The 16624-nt window shown below is 35.4% G+C and overlaps 1 protein-coding gene and 1 long non-coding RNA gene across 2 annotated transcripts in view; one reads left to right on the forward strand and one right to left on the reverse strand.

Annotated features, from left to right (window-relative positions):
• NFAT (nuclear factor of activated T cells 3) overlaps positions 1-16410 on the reverse strand; it is a 58277-nt gene extending 41867 nt beyond the window's left edge. The window contains exon 1 of the mRNA XM_033334412.2: positions 16201-16410. Within this exon, the coding sequence (XP_033190303.1) occupies positions 16201-16273 (73 nt within the window). The 5' untranslated portion in view covers positions 16274-16410. The remainder of the gene's footprint in view (positions 1-16200) is intronic.
• On the forward strand, positions 1357-2209 carry LOC143302546 (uncharacterized). The gene is made up of 2 exons (XR_013058137.1): positions 1357-1880; positions 1967-2209. It is a non-coding gene; the product is annotated as an uncharacterized LOC143302546 (long non-coding RNA).
• Positions 16411-16624: the final 214 nt, after the last annotated feature.

Consider the following 16624-nt stretch of genomic DNA (forward strand, 5'->3'; position numbering starts at 1 on the left):
GCCATTAGTTGATAGCTTTTTTCTCGTAAATTATAGATACGAGAAAAAAAGAAAAAGAAAAAACATGAATGATTGAAAATGAATTATATATTCACTATAATATCCTTTTCGCAAGTGCAAAAATGCTTGTGCGTTTTGCAGCTGCGTTACTTTTTTTTTTTAATAGAAGCCCCCTTTTTTCATACATCGAATCCTTTCGCTATTCTACGAAAAAAAGTATTATGGTAACATGGTCGAAGAACGAATAGTTTAAAAGACTTTTAACTACAATTTTGTAAGAGTACCATATGGAAAATGAGAAAAGACGTAACGCAGTACTCTTGTATTTATATTTCCTTTGTCCTACATATGATAAATTCTATAAAATTTAAGTTACAATATCTTTTAAACTAACCAGTTTTCCACCAAGTTACCCTAACACTTTTCTTTTCGTAGAATAACAAAAGTCATTGAAAGAAAAATAGCGTAGCTGTAAAACGCACATGCATTTTTGTACTTGCAAAAAAGATATTATAGTGAATATGCAGTTCACTTTGAACCATTTGTATATTTGCACCTTCATATATTTCTTATGCTTATCGTTTGAGAAAAACGCTGGGAACTTATATCGCGAACATCTAACTAATCCCAACATACAAGAAGAATTTTTTGTTACATTTTCCACAAATATATTCTTTTTCCTTTACTTGGGATTTATTATGCAATAAATGGAATATACTAATATTAGCTAGTAAACGTATGTTGGACGATGGATGGCACCACAGAAATCATAAAATAAAATTAGGTTCTTTTCCAAGGGACGATAAGTATCAGGTTGTCCGGAAAGTGTCTTTCTTTCGCAAACGTGTTTTTTACAACAGTGCACCTTCATACAAACGTGAAGCCAAGTGTTTGAAATGTCGCGGTGTTTATCCCAGCAGAACAAAATAGATCGTACGTAATTCGACAAAACAATATAAAACAAAAAACGTCGTGCGTCTATTACTTCCTCATAAAACGGAAGAAACTTTTCGGACAACCTAATGATATGGAATAAATTACAAGCTATTGATTATTTTCTTTAAATAAGAAAGCGAAATTTATCCTACGATTCGAGTTACAATATCCAAGTAAATTACAAGCATCTAATTAAATTAAAAGCAGAAAAATAAAAAAGAACAAGACACGTAGATAACTCTCTTCGTTCGTTTCTGGCGCGTATTATTTCGTAAGCATCGGATTGTTTTCTGGTAGCGCCGGAGAAAAATTCGCAATTAAACGTGTAATCATGCCACGTTAAGTTATTTCCGCCTTGAACGCAACTTAATTGCCCGCGATAATGGATTCGACGATCGTTGTTGCAATCGTTCCAAGAAACATCATTCTGTTGCGAGATTTTCGACGCGCGCCGACGCGATTCAACCGGAAAACGACTTATCGATCGTTTTTCACTGTTTTCATTTCGAAATATTCGATTCATCGTTGCGTGTTCCGTGTGCCCAACATCTTTACGTTTGCATAAGTTATCGGCGAAACGAGACGGTGCAAATAGAGATTAACGGTCGCGAACAGAAGTCACGTGTGAGACTAGAAAAGCAGCAGTGTCGGCGTCGTTAGTATTAGTTATTATCTGCCGACCTTCTTTAGCAGAGAACGCTGTCATCCAACCACACTTCCGATCCCACTAACTGCAAACTCAAAGAGCATTTCGATGATTCTTCTTCATTTTACCAGGCTGATATCTATGCAGGAAATACATTCGATGAGAAACGAGAACTCGTTTAATTAATTGCAGATTCAAAGTACATTTTGACGATTCTTCGATGATTTGACGAAGCGACGAAGCAATAATATTCGAGCTGAGACAAGTGGAAAAAGAATAGATCGAAATATATGTGCATGTAAGTAGCTGCATGATTTTATTTCATATTTAAAGAAAGCAACAATTTTTCTATGTTTAAACCACATCCATTTCTCATTTTTCCAGTTTAGTATATTAGCTCTGTAACATAATACGATATTCCATGGCTAAAATAAAGCCAGACAGACTAATTATCATGGATACTAATTTAATAACTGTACAATAATAGGCAGACTGTAAATGTTTATGGAAAACATAAAGGTGCAAAATTGTACGCAACATGCGAGGATATAGAAAATATGCAAAGTAGAATAAGCTTAAAATAAAGTGCAGTATGTAAAATAAACTTGTTACAATATGTATAATGTATATACTTGTCCTTGTTTTAATTCCAAGATCTCGTAACCTTCTGATTTGTCTCTCCTAACTTTTTTTATCAACTCATCTGATCTTTATTGATTTTTAACACGGTGATTATAAAACGGTCCAATTAACAAGTTAATTTGATTTTCGTTACGTATATAAAATCACCGATTCATCAAGCCATTTTCGAACCGTAATTCGCTTTAGTTCCATTTAACTTGGAAAACATCGATTCTTCTATTATTCTATACGCACGATATACGGGTACATACCTGATCTATCGTCATCTAAAGGTAACATCTCGCCAGTCTATACGTACCTGAACTATCACACGACAACGATTCGCTATATGAAGTTATAAGACGGAGTGCCCACCTGCCAATCAAACGAAACACACGACACGTGATTCAAGTACCGTGTAAAGATAACAAAAAAGAAGCGAATTTTGGATAAGCACGATGCAGAGCAGATTAGCCCTAGTGTTCGGAACAAGTGAAGCGAAATGAGATTACTTTTTCGTACGTTCAAACTCATCGAAGCAAAATTAATTAAGCAATGCGATAACATCCATTAATTCCCGACAACCTGTCGTCTGAATTCGTAAATACGTTCAGGAATCTACGTAAAGTAGATGGAACCGAAATGGAACTACCAATAAGCGTTCATAGTTCGCTAGGAACGATTTATGACAGTCTGCCAAAAGATATTTTGGCCACCATCCATGGCAAGTAATCAGCCAAGGGGTTGTTTGATAGTACGGCAACTTCGAGAATGGAGACAGTCGTGGGAATCGAAAGCACGATAGTTAATTAGATTTTGTACAAAAGATGTTGGTAGCACACCGACAGCGTGAATGCGATGTATTTATTTATTAAAATGTGATTAATTAATTTTGTAATTGTAATTTATTAGTGTATGATCCTCGATGAAGCGATTCATATGTATGAATCGTACGTACCTATTTAATAATTAGTATAATAATATTACCTATTTAATAACAATAATAATATATCTGTCAATTTTTGATAAAAATGTGTAGAAAGAATCTCGAAGCCGAGGTTTTGTCACATCGATAATGAAAACACCATCGAAAACTGATCAATGTCGAAACATCCCCTGACCGTAAATTAACAGCCAGCAATACATTTAAACGTGTTTCGTAATCATTCCCAGACCAGAAGCTCATCGCGTCGATTTGTTACGACACGTTAACGGACTTTATGTTATGTAAAATGTTAATTAATACAAGACCGGTGCACGATACACTCGTTGCTTCTTTTAACAGACCAAGACTAAAAAAAGCCACGTGTTTCTCGATGGATCAATGTTCGAGAACAAAGCTTCCCTATATTCAGAATCTATGTTTAAACGTTTGAATAACATCTCGTAGTATTTGAATACTTGACCGAAGAAATTAGACCTTTTTGATTAAAAGGGAAGGCACCTCTACCCTCTTGGTGCAAATATTTGCCAAGCAAATTTGAGAATTTTTTATTCGATTATCGAAAGTCTACAAAGTTTCTTCAACAATTTCGGAATCCAAATTTTCGATATGGATCAGAAGTAGATCCATGTTTGCCTCCAAAAATCTTTCGTTTCAGAATTGGCAATGTAGTAGAGCCTCCCTTATCCGAACACCCGTTATAAACGTCTATTATTACGCGAATGTAATATATACCAAATATATTCTTTTTCCTTCGTTCGATTAAGTAAATTCTGATTCCAATAATTTCTTTCTAATTATCGGGACAAAATATGACGTAATTAAAAAAACCCAAAAATGACGTAAGTGCGACAGAATTAGTAAAAACACACGATATTGGAAAAGCCATAATCGCAAATATTAGAAAACAAGAACACGATGTCAAAAATTATCTAAAGCACGTAGATTCTCTGCAGATGCTGGCAACGGTAGGAAAACCTTAAATATACCGATGTAACGAAATGGTTTCATTGCGATAAAGACGATAATAATGACGATTTTATACAAATGCAAACAGCAAACGAAAATGCTGATGGAGAAGCGCCTTGTTACGTCGAGGCATTCGTGGCATTCGAAAAACAACTTGGATGGTTCGAAGTATGACAAGAATGTAAGTCTATGCACTTACCTATGTTGACAAAATTATGTAACTTAGCGATCAAAAAGATATTGGATACGTAAATATTTAAGGAATCTGTCGATTAATCTTAGTCCGTATTTGAATAAATGAAATTTCGTATCAGAAAAATGATAGCTCTATTATTCGAAAATTTCATTGTCCCAATAGTATTATCTAGTTTACATCAGGCGGACTCTATTATAATTAACGATAGAGCTGATAACGCGATGTACCTTCAATTTTCGAAAAGAATTTCTTTTGCATCGAAGCTCGACTCGAAATAAATTTTTTTACCTGGCACAGGTAGCATTTCGAGACGATATTGAAAACGACCTTGAGACCGCTTTACTCTTGTCGTTTAATGCTTCTTTCGACGTCGTACATAGGAGAGTCGGTGACCCAGGTCTATCACAGTAAGCACCGTCTAGTCAGACGTCTTATCGCAGTTGGTAGACAATTATTCTTAAGAGTGAGATATGTTAACGACCTTGACGATCGATTAGGAACGAATTTCTATTAACTACCACGCAGTTTATTGCCGTTATCGTCGTTTTCCTATTCAAAATCGTTACGATGTTACGACGTCTGTCGAATTATCGGCACGAATGTTGTTATGTTTCACGTACTCTTAATGGATCTAGTCACGCGGCTATCGAGTTGATGTCCGTTTTTTGACGAATCTAACTCCTCTTATTACTAGTAGGCTATCCTGCTAATTTCTGCAGTCTTTACTCTATCTGATTTGAAGGCCATGTATATAGCTATATAGAGCGAACCACGTAACTGGACCCGGCTGTAGCTCCGATTTCGTCGATGACAGAGGAAAAACGTACAGAGAAAAATCGAATGGCACGATAAGATGCATGTTCGCGGATTTTACTCGCTTTTTTTTAGTATGCTTCGATATACCGGAAAAGTATAATTCCATTCCTTTTTCTAAATGCAACTCTATAATTTTGTATTAACCATTCGATGCATTTTTTAATATTCTACAAAGAAGTGTTAAGGTACTTGCGTCGAAAAATATTTACCTTAAAAGATATTTTAATTGCAGTTTTGTAGAACTTAGCGTATGACAAACAAGGACAAACGTAAAGCGGAATGCTTGTGTTTATGTTTTTCTTGTCTTTTATATAATAAATTTACTGGAACTAAAATCAAATGCCTTTTAAACTAGGCATTTTTCGATCCAAGTACCTTAATACTTTTTCCTAAAGAACTGAAAGATGCATCGAATGGTTAATAACAAACTATAGAGTTCCATTTAAAAAGAACAGCGCAATTGCACTTTCCCCGTGCATACTAAATCGTTGCATAAAAAAGAAAAAAAAGAGTAGCTACGAACATAAATCTTAGCACGTCATTCAATTTTTCTCTCTACAAATTCTTTTTATTTTCAATGAAATCCGAGCTACAACCCGACCCAGTGGCGTGATTCACCCTGTATATTTCAGATATTATACAAATATACTTGGACATATATATTACATACCATGATGTTCGTGTAAATCACGCGTCTTTTGTTAAAAATAGCAGCTAATGGATTTTCTTCTGTTCTGTAGACTTCAAAAGATCAAACGTGAAAATACAAATGCGTGGCAGACACAGTGATGCAGACATTGTATCAGTTGCTCCTTCATATTCTCCTAATTTACAATCAAGAAAAAGATCCTTGGACGAGTTAACATTTATTAATGTTGTTAAATAGGAATACCTGTGAATCACTCTCCTTGTCCTGTCTTTTATCCTTTTCTCTCACTGCTCTCATATCCGATTATCTTCATACATATGTATAACTGTTACTACGATGACAGCGCAAAATATCTCTAAGATCAAAACGAAAGACACGTGTTGAAACTGACGTGGACATTAAATTACGGAACTATAAGAAACAACAAAAATCGACTTTCGACGATTCCAAACGACGAGCTATCCAAACCAAACATGTTAACATCGAATACCAAGGCAGTCAAAAATCCTGAAAATCTACTGGGCCACTTAACTTTACAGGAATTCAGCCAGCCCATTAATTTCAGGGAACAAATGTCCCAGTGTGAGTGCTTTATAGCATACTTAAATCATCGTCTCACATTAAAAGTTAACTTTATTAGGATTTTCGATAAATACTAAATGATATATATTAAATAATTGTAATTTTCATTTACCTGTATTATTAAATATCCTGTGACATTTCTATATGTACGAATAAATGCTTTTGTGCATGTTGGCATTGATTTTATATGATTTTTGCATTCCATTTGTGATACTTTTATTGCTTCTCGGATCTCCTCGTTTTTGGTTACTTTCTAAGTTTCTCCGTGTCGGTCATAAAATTTTTTACACCAAAAGGATCGTGTACAAAGAAATATAAAAAATTGTTCAACGTACGAGAAAGACAGATATCGACTTATTACAAGAGAAAGAATTCGAAACGCGACGACAATAACGATACAAGCATCGATATTAAAACACGATATAGTCGCTCGATAGAAGCACGAATCGGCTTCGTTTATCGCAGATTAAGTCGAACGAGCACTGCGAATAATTCACTTCGCATTTATCAAGCGAAATCGTCGCTCTATTAATTAATGTCTAAGGAGAATCGAGAAAGATACGCTCTAATCGTTGCCTGCTGTCGAAGCGCCAGAAAAACTCGAGTCTTTTTAACGACTGCAATTGGCCTTATTAATCCGAGTCAAGCACATACTTTGACCACGACCCATCTTCATCTCTGTCTTGACGATCCGCTGTTGCCTTACGACGAAAATGCGTCGCGGCGAAACGTTTTGCTTCTGGCTAATCTTGTGTAACGAGTTACATGACACGGCGTAAATTTTTTATCAGTCAGCCAAACGATGGTTATGTGAAGAGCTGACAACCATAACAGTGTAGGTTGGTACACTGGTATTTTTTTAATAAAATAGCATTCCATCGCTGAATCCCGTTACGCAGAAATTAAATGAATGGCAAAGAAAGAAAAAGAAGGAATACGCAAATTATCTGGCGTATTAGTATCTTTCAAATGTCTGATTGCATAATCGCGATGCAAGCTTTTACGTTAAATTTTCTTGATGACGCGAGAAAAGAGTGTATACTGGTTAAGTCTTGATAGAAAGGTCAGTGCAATGAAGTCTAAGTTTTGGAGCAACATTTAACAGTATTATTCAGTTTGATATAATAAGAACGTAGCCATTAAGCAACGTCGTATTTCATCCTCGCTGTTCATTCTGCTTCGTTCAGAAGCGTAACCCCTAATTGCTTCAAATATGGTGTTGCAAAGTGTTACATACGTTTGTGTATGTGCATATATAATATAACATAACAATACAAATAAAATATATATTTGAAAGACTCAACTATGCAACACCGAATCCGATCATTTTGATTATTTTCGCCTTTGCATTATTTTGATATACTCGTTATTAGGTCCTCGATACTTAAAAACTGACAACTACATTTAGCATTATGACGCACAGAATGAAATTCTCTAAATTCTAGTGCGTGTTAATTACATTCAATCACTTTCCATAAATTAGAAACTCCAGTCTCTCTAACCAAGTCGGTATAATATCTAATATTTTCAATGGAAATTAAGAACAATGAAAATTATGTAGAATTTAATTCTTTAAATTTAATTAAACTAAACGACAATTTAATTAAAATAATTCTGGCTAACACTCGAATGGAACGAAAGCGGAAAGCGATCTTTCGAGGTAGTCCGGGCGAAGTCGCCGTTCGAACAACACCGGTGCCCGAGGACATTATGATATTTCATATTTTCTCTTTGCTCGAAGCATGAATTCCAAGAAGGTAACGACAAGGTCGATTGAAACGCGCTGTACGAATACGAAAGAGGAACACGAAGGGTGAGTTGATCGTTCATGAACAACGCGAAACTGGTTTTCCCCAGTAACTACCGATTCCTCTCGGATTAAAGGGGCCACTAACGTCTTGTATTGCACGAAAGAAGTCTATTATTATCAGACTTTCCTGGTTGAAGTAGAAAAAACAAGCTGGAAACCGCAAATGAGCTAAACTTCCGCTTTGTACTCGATGTATATCGTAGAAACTGATTTAGCTACATAAATATGAAGCTGAATATGCATATGACATATTTACGAATCAAACAGCAAATGCATTCCTACTTCACGACGTCCGAAATTTTGGCGAGCCCGTGAAACGCGCTTAATGTTCCGCGGCAGATTTTGAGATCCGGCCAGATGTGAAAAAGCTGAGCAAGATCCGCTCGAATTCGAGGGTTCCTATATACGTGCTATGTGTTCAGTTTATCGCGAATCGCGTTATTAATCTCACAATAAAAGTTCAAATAGATTGCGGATCCCCTTTAGCCCGCGGATCGATGCGTTATCAATGGGATTTAACCCTGTGGAAATCGTAGTTGATCCGACAGATACATAGGTAGATACATGTAAAATCTTTTTATGCTCACTTGTATTTTTAGACAAACACGTTTTAAAATTTACTGACAGAGGATAGCTCGTGATATGAGTAGACTGTTTATGTAAATGTTTATGTAAATTCATATTTTTACGAGCGCACATAGATACAGAGAGTAATAGAGCATAACCGTAGAATACAAATGAATGATAGAATAATCTAAATAAAGATTCGTGATTAGCGGGAAATATCACATAGAGAGGTAAAGAAGTCCTATTATATCAACTATTCATCCGTATGTTTATGTAATCAGTATATATGTAATATACATATTTTGCACACATATGTATATATATACATATATTATACATATAGTTATCATACAACTATACTATATGTCTAGCTAAAAGCATCCAATGCATACAAGAAATTCCACCTTGAAATTCCCCTTGCATCGCGTACTTCGCCAGGAACCTCTCATTTGATGGGAACGAGTATAATTTAATCGTCGCGTCGATTCGTTATTATTCGTAAATATCGCATAAATAACGTCGGCGTAACATCGACTTCTTATAAAAACTCACGATAACATCGATCGACGGCCGATTGAGCGGGAAAAATATATGCATCTCGAGCAGCATTACGCATGTATAATTGCAAAAACAGGAAGAAGAAGGAAATGGATTGGTCTTGGGTATATGTAAATAAACACAAAAACCAAATCATCTCACGATCCAACGGAGCTCGCTTGTGACGCAAATCTACCCCCCTGGTGGCATTCTCGCGATGATTTCATGCACATTCGCGATTTATTCGATATATTCTATGAGCGTGGCGTGGCAGCGGAACGGCGTATCGCGAGAACCGTTCTCCTCGTTCGACCGCGATTACTGACGCATTCTTCATTCTTGCAACATTTTATGAACGAACGTGCTTTCCGTCGCGACAACGGTAGCCAGGCTCGTGCGAAAAGACGAGAGAAAGAATCGCACCGGTTTCCTGATAATCGGTTCAATGCGCTGAAAACCGAGAAAAATTCGAAACGTTACATAAGCGATCACGCTCCGTTCGCAAACATGCCCTCGCAAGTCGATCGATCTTATTGGACTGCGACATATGGAATGTCTGTTTTTTAGGTCGCGTTCAACGATAACTTTATCGGTTCTAGCGATCGTACGCTGGAATCGAAACATTTTCGTCAATGAGTCGCAAAATTACGGACTGTCTCGAGGAAATCATCGAATTTTTATATTTTACACGCTTCTGGATGTACAGTAAATCACGAAAATACTCGAGTACTTGTAGTATCCTTTTATGAATATATTGCGCGCATTATGAATGTGTTGCGAGTTATGTGAAACTTTGAAACTACGTTAGCACTATAATAATATCACGAATATGTTAGTCCAATTTGAAAGAGATCTAGTAGAATACGTAGAAGTTATGAAACGTTAACCAGAGGAAATCAAAATAATATTATAGAAATCGCAGATATATTTTATAAATGTTCATTTTAAACTTTTAATTAGTGTCGAAGGTAATTTCATTAGAAAATAATATAGAAATATTTGAATAACCTCTGTCAAATTGGTATATATTTGTACTAATATCATGTAACTGCTATCTACATTGTTCTATTTATTTCAGACTTTACCGATATAATCGTGACAATCTATCGTTACAACGATAATGAAGTTTGAAAATGCTTTATTTAACACGCATAATATATCCGTCGTAGATCCTTATCGCAAATAATAACAAATATCGATATAATTATATCACTCGCTATATCATTCCTCTCTCCATTTTTTAACGCGTTGATCTTGAATTTTGAAAAATGAACGTTTGCATGTTTAGCATATCTTGCGAACTAACGTAGATAACGTTCACGTGTTATCACACCATGCACAAAGCATGATAAAGTAACTAACTGATGCGAATACTATAAAACCGCGTGAGAATCGCCTTGCGATTATTCGAGGAAAAGGTAAGTTTCTTCTGTTTGAAGCTAGAATGCCAATTATTCTCGAAAGGACACGAATCGATAGTTAGCGTTATATAACATTCTCTTGATAAATGCGTATACCAGAATCCGATGATGTTCGAAAATTGACTGGCAAATAGATAGCGTATTGAAAAGCAACAGATTATTTAGATTAAGTTGCAAAAATAGATGAGAAATGAGAAGAGGCGAAAAGTTCGGATTGAAAGTCGCGCGATGCATCAGTATAATTCAAACGTTGATAATACAACGATGATATCAACACTGGTTACGTAACATTTCGCGATACTTGCGATTTAACGAGGGGAAAATCGCATTTTAAATGGATTCGATATGTTTGAATATTATAAAACAAATGATAGTATTTGTTACATTTACCAGCGAATAAGAAAAAAGGATTTTATCGAAATTCGAACGCGTTTCTCATGACGAATGTGTGATACAGATATGCCGCAGTCTATGCGTCAATTAATTCGATAGCACGATTTTCCTGCTAAATGTAACCCCTGGGATAAACCATGACGAGGGCGATAGTATCTAAAGAGGTGGCGTCGGGCGCCGCGGCGCCAGTCGTCCCTCTGTGGTCAGGCAGAAATTGTAGGCCAAATGAAATGCAGTGGACAACCAAGAGAAAAAAAATAGAGGAGTCCGATCGTACTGGTCTCTCGAGTGAATTTCCAATTGGAAACTCCAATTGGAACCTAACTCTTTTATTGTTACCTAATGAATTTTTATTTGCCTATGGGAAATTTGAAGATACAAAAATGCAAAGAATACGCTTGATATGTAAAAATATATAAAATGTCCAAAGTATAGTACTCTCTATAATATTCAGTAAATAAATAAATCTCTCTTATTTTACAGAGGGTTACAATAGTGAATATTTTTTCGACTGTATGATGTCACCTATATAAATATTTCATTATCGTTATTATTAGATACGAATGTTTCAAGAGCATACCGACATCGCAATCCAAGATAGAATGTTTCTACCAAAGAAAATTGATAATACTGTAAATCTATCAATATGTATAGAGGACATAAAAAGTTGGTATATCTAAAGTAGTATATCTAGTAAGAAAGTACGAAGGAAGCGGTTTGGCCGAGAATTGAGAATGGGAAAGGCTGCATCGGGCGAGAAGGTGGCACCGCCATAAATTGTTAAGATCAGTGTAGATTGACGGTGATTGAGACTAGATTACAAAGACCTTGAGTCGCTTAACACCCGATGCTGGATTCATTGACCGTTATTCCTCCGAGAAATTTTGCCGAGGCTCGGCTAAAAACGCAAAACGATCCTGGCCAGGTCCTTGACAACTTTTAGGCGTATGATAATTTGCCGGCGTGTGCATTCGCATCCAAATATCCGAATTAAGCCTCTCCAACTCGTCGAACAAAAATATTGAGATACCAGACTAATAAAGTAATTCGACAAAAAAGGACATAAGTAGAAATAAAAAGATGGATAAAAAGGGAAAGAAGAAAATAAGGGAAAAAAGGATGATAATTTGCTGATCTTCAACTGTATTAGAGCGCTTCAAAGTCTTTTCGAAAGTCTTTGCTTTGTATTTCTGTGTGAGTTTTATTTCCAAAAGAAGACACAAAGACTTTTGGAATGTTCTAATAGAAATCTTTCATAGAATAGAAAGTAACAGGACGATCGTTACAGCAAGAAAAGTATGCAGCACAAGTAAACCGTTGCATCAGTACACGTCGATGAAATGATTATTATTATTATTCAAATGGGTCTGCTTCGATATTAAAAGGCTCGTTTAGATTCACTGTGCTAGCCGCGGCTCGTTCGTTGCCATCAATTAAACGAGTACACTGAAGCCAATACGTTCGTAGAACTTTGGACAATTTTGATAAGGACCCAATTGATTTATTTTCCTTACGTCCAATGTTCTCTGATTAATCTTGTTGCACGGTGTATTAATAACAATATAGTATAGGAGCGCATATGTAGTGTCAATCGAGGTAAACACTCGACGATGAAGCAATCAATGTTTAGCATTGCTTATATTCAACGATATAAGCAGAATCAACTTTTTTTCGTCCGTTTCGACCAGCGTAGTATAGTATTTGTTGTAATCGACATTCATTCATTATTACCGCATATTTTACACTGTTTATCGTGCTATAAACTCACATATTAATAGTATTACTGCAACGTAATACCGTAATTGGTACTCCGTATCTTCGAAATTAAATCGACAAGGATACGTGTTTACTGAGTTCGCGAGTAATTATTCTATTCTTTATCTTGTAATATTATGATGTTCACGATATTAAGAAATAATGCTTAATCTTGCTATACTCGGATACTGTTTATCTTCCAATCTTGCTTTCGTTTTAACAAAATAAAAGACGGAAATGAAGTAATACACTAAAAATTAGAGAATCTATAAGCAAAAAAAAAATGACTAGATGCAAGAAATTGGAAATCCAAGTAAATTTGAAAATTTTCTACCGATAGGGAAATACGATTCGAAGGTTAAAATAGATACACTAGAACAGTATCGAGTATCTCTTGAAATCAAGTCCGTGAAAATGAGTTTTTTATCGGTAAATACACCGTAAAACTCATAGACAGAGAAAACTAGTTTCACTTCATTTGGCCACATGGATACCGTTACCCGATTCGAAAAATACCTGTCGACGATACGTGGACAACTACAGTGGCGTATATTTGACTATTGCGAGGTACAGATTTTACGATGGACGAAGTTTATATAACTACATAAAGCTGATATCGCCGTATCACTATCATATCGGAATAAAAAGAAAAAGAAGAGGAATAAATGCTACAACTAGACCATGAAGTTGGTCAATGACCAAGAGATTTCAACGAATAAACCATCATCATTAACTGGTATTATCAAGAAATTAAGAGACTTTCAAGGACACGATATCTGGTTAAATATACTTCTAGATATTGCAGACAATCATTGAAATTGTTATCTTGTTCGCAAAGATCTGAAACTTTCGGAGTAAACCGAATTAGATAATAACCTACATTCAGAAGAATAAACAGACGATTGTAATTACCGAAAAGAAAGACATATGTATTTTAAAAAGCGTCAGGTCATGTGGCCCATCGAGCGTCGTTAACGAATGCGAATAACAATTAGAAGTCTTATCACGGGCCGAGCTCTATATGAACGGTCTTTTATTCTCGCTAAATTTAAAGACGTTCTTTCGTTTCTTCGATTTCCTTGGTGTTGTACAATAACTGTTAAAAAGAAGAAATTGTGTAATTCATAAAAAAGAGGAATAACAAATTCGTTATTTCTTCTGGTATTATGCTGGTTATTTATATCGAGGATAGGAATAAATTTATATGGGATTTGAATCATAAAATTTTCAGCACATAAAGGGTTAACGTAATTAATAAGAAAAATCAATTTCGATATAAAATAGAAATTAAGTGATCGTTCCAAAATGAACGACAATTTGATGTTCGTGGTATCCACAAACTTGAAAGGATCTCGCAAACTTTCCAATTCACACGTTGTAAAAACCGCATGCCTTAAACTCGATCGATCAAGTTGTAGGTATACGATACGGTATGGAACGGAAAAGCGCAATACGAAGACAGAAATATCGCAAGGTATCGGACGCGAAATCAACTTGATGCGTTCCGCCGGGTTAAAAACATCGATCCGCGTCTTTATCGTCATGGTAACACATGCACTTATACAATTATCCTTGTGTGAGGCTATTGGATGTATGTTTCCATATGGCATAGTGACGGTATGCATGCACACACTTGTTCACATAAGTGCGCCGATTACGTACGAACGTGTACGTACCTCTCCTCTATTTGTTATCTTACTCTATCTTCCTTGCTCTATTCTTATCACAGCATGCTAAGAATGCATTTTCACGGTTTCACTAACACGCACTTTCCGTGTGACATGCGCGAAACGAACTGGGATCTCGTTCGGAATAGTATTGAAATAATTTTATGATCGAGGATTCCGCTCAATTAAATCTATAAATATCTCGTAAAATTATCCATGTAGTTAAAAGTGTTTAGTCGTAGTACACAAGCTACATACATACTATTTTTAGAATACTATTACCGGTATATGAAGTGGCGAACACGAAAATATGATATATTTTCAAGGAAAGTGAAAGCAACTTTTGGTCGAACGCATAATAATATTGTATGAGATTAAAGCAAAACGAGACTATGTCATTAATGCGTACATATTAGTAATGCATATTGTGCAAAACAGGTTATACATACATACATACATATATATATGTACTGGCGTGGATAACACCTAACGATTAATGTTGTGGATCTACATATATATACATATCATATATAATAATAGTTATATGGTGCACTCTTTCTAGTAAATCCACGCAATTAAATATTAATTAACGAATACTGTTGTGTAAGTGACTAACATTCTTGGAAGCTTGTTTACCTAGAAATATGAACGTAACATATACAATTCGTTTTCTACAGGAAAAATGTAATTACTTGTAAAATTAATAGCTACGCAGTTAATATGTAAAAAGGCCAATGTCTGGCAAACTCTAACGTGATAATATTCTACGAAGATATGGTGTTTCATTCGAGTGAAGAAAACAACTATTGTTAAACGATAACGACGATATTTCATCGTTAATAACAATGCATGTCAATCCAAGAGACGAAGTTCAGATCCATTGATAATAATCGTATACACATTCGATGTATAGTCAACATTCGCTCCTCATTCTTAAATTCACTTGAATTTGAAACCAAACGATGTTACTATCCTATCCCATTATTTAATTCATACCAAGGCCGAGTATTAGGGAAATAACTGAAGTAACAGAAGCAACAGTGAATCATGTTTACTAACACACACCAAAACGAAATGCATTTATACATGCAAGCGTGTGAGGCATCCATATTGAAAACAGCATAACCTCACTAGCTGCTTTGTAGCATGTATTATCCTTGGAAATAATGTATAAAACCACAACATTCTATCTTAATCACGATTACTATTTAACTTAATGATTATTACTTCAACAAATTAGCCGCCATCTTAGTGGAGTAAACTACAAATACACGATTCTTAAAGTGTGCACGCTTTTGTACATAACCTTGAAACTGACACATTCCAATCACGTATTCTATGATTAAATTTCATAAACATAATACGAAAGATATTTTTTTACTCCAAGAAATACATATTTTTTAAATATATATTTATCTTGACATTTTATGGTTCAAACATTTATGCTTCTATGAATTTTTGACACGCATATAGAAGTATCGTTTACATTGAATACACTTTTGTTGGAAATTTCTCTTATATTTATTCACTACATGTAAGTTAATATCACGTAATTAATCTTCACATGTTCGGCCATGTTGTGTTGATACCATGGAAAACGATTAGAGGGACCGAGAACGCAGCAGGGCTATCTCGTCGACTGGCAGGCGAACCATTTCGCAAATTTCCTGGTATACCAATCTATCCACTTACCGGCTGTGGCTTTGGTGTTTTTCCCATGATGCCTCCGGTTCTTCTTCTCCGATAATCGGCCCTTCAGTAACATCGTACACGCACTTTATCACGATTTTTATCACTTGTCTTACACTGGCTACGCATTATTATTCACCCACACGGCAGCCATTTGCCCTCTACCTACTCAGCTATAAAGCCTGCCTCGACGTTTCGTTTAGCCTTTGGCTTTCGGCCATTCAACAGCCTATGACGTCACGTAGATCTTGGTGACGTATCTATGCTTTCCTTATATTTGAAACATTTAATTCTAAAATTATAAAGCTATGAGAAAATTGTAAGCAATTTGTTACGTGCAATATCTTATACGAAACTTGCTAACACTTAATATTAATATAAGAAGCAACATTATTATTATAAGAATGTCATATATTTTTTTCACAAT

Source organism: Bombus vancouverensis, chromosome 4, assembly GCF_051014615.1.
Source record: "Bombus vancouverensis nearcticus chromosome 4, iyBomVanc1_principal, whole genome shotgun sequence".
In the NCBI taxonomy this organism is placed as follows: domain Eukaryota; kingdom Metazoa; phylum Arthropoda; class Insecta; order Hymenoptera; family Apidae; genus Bombus; species Bombus vancouverensis.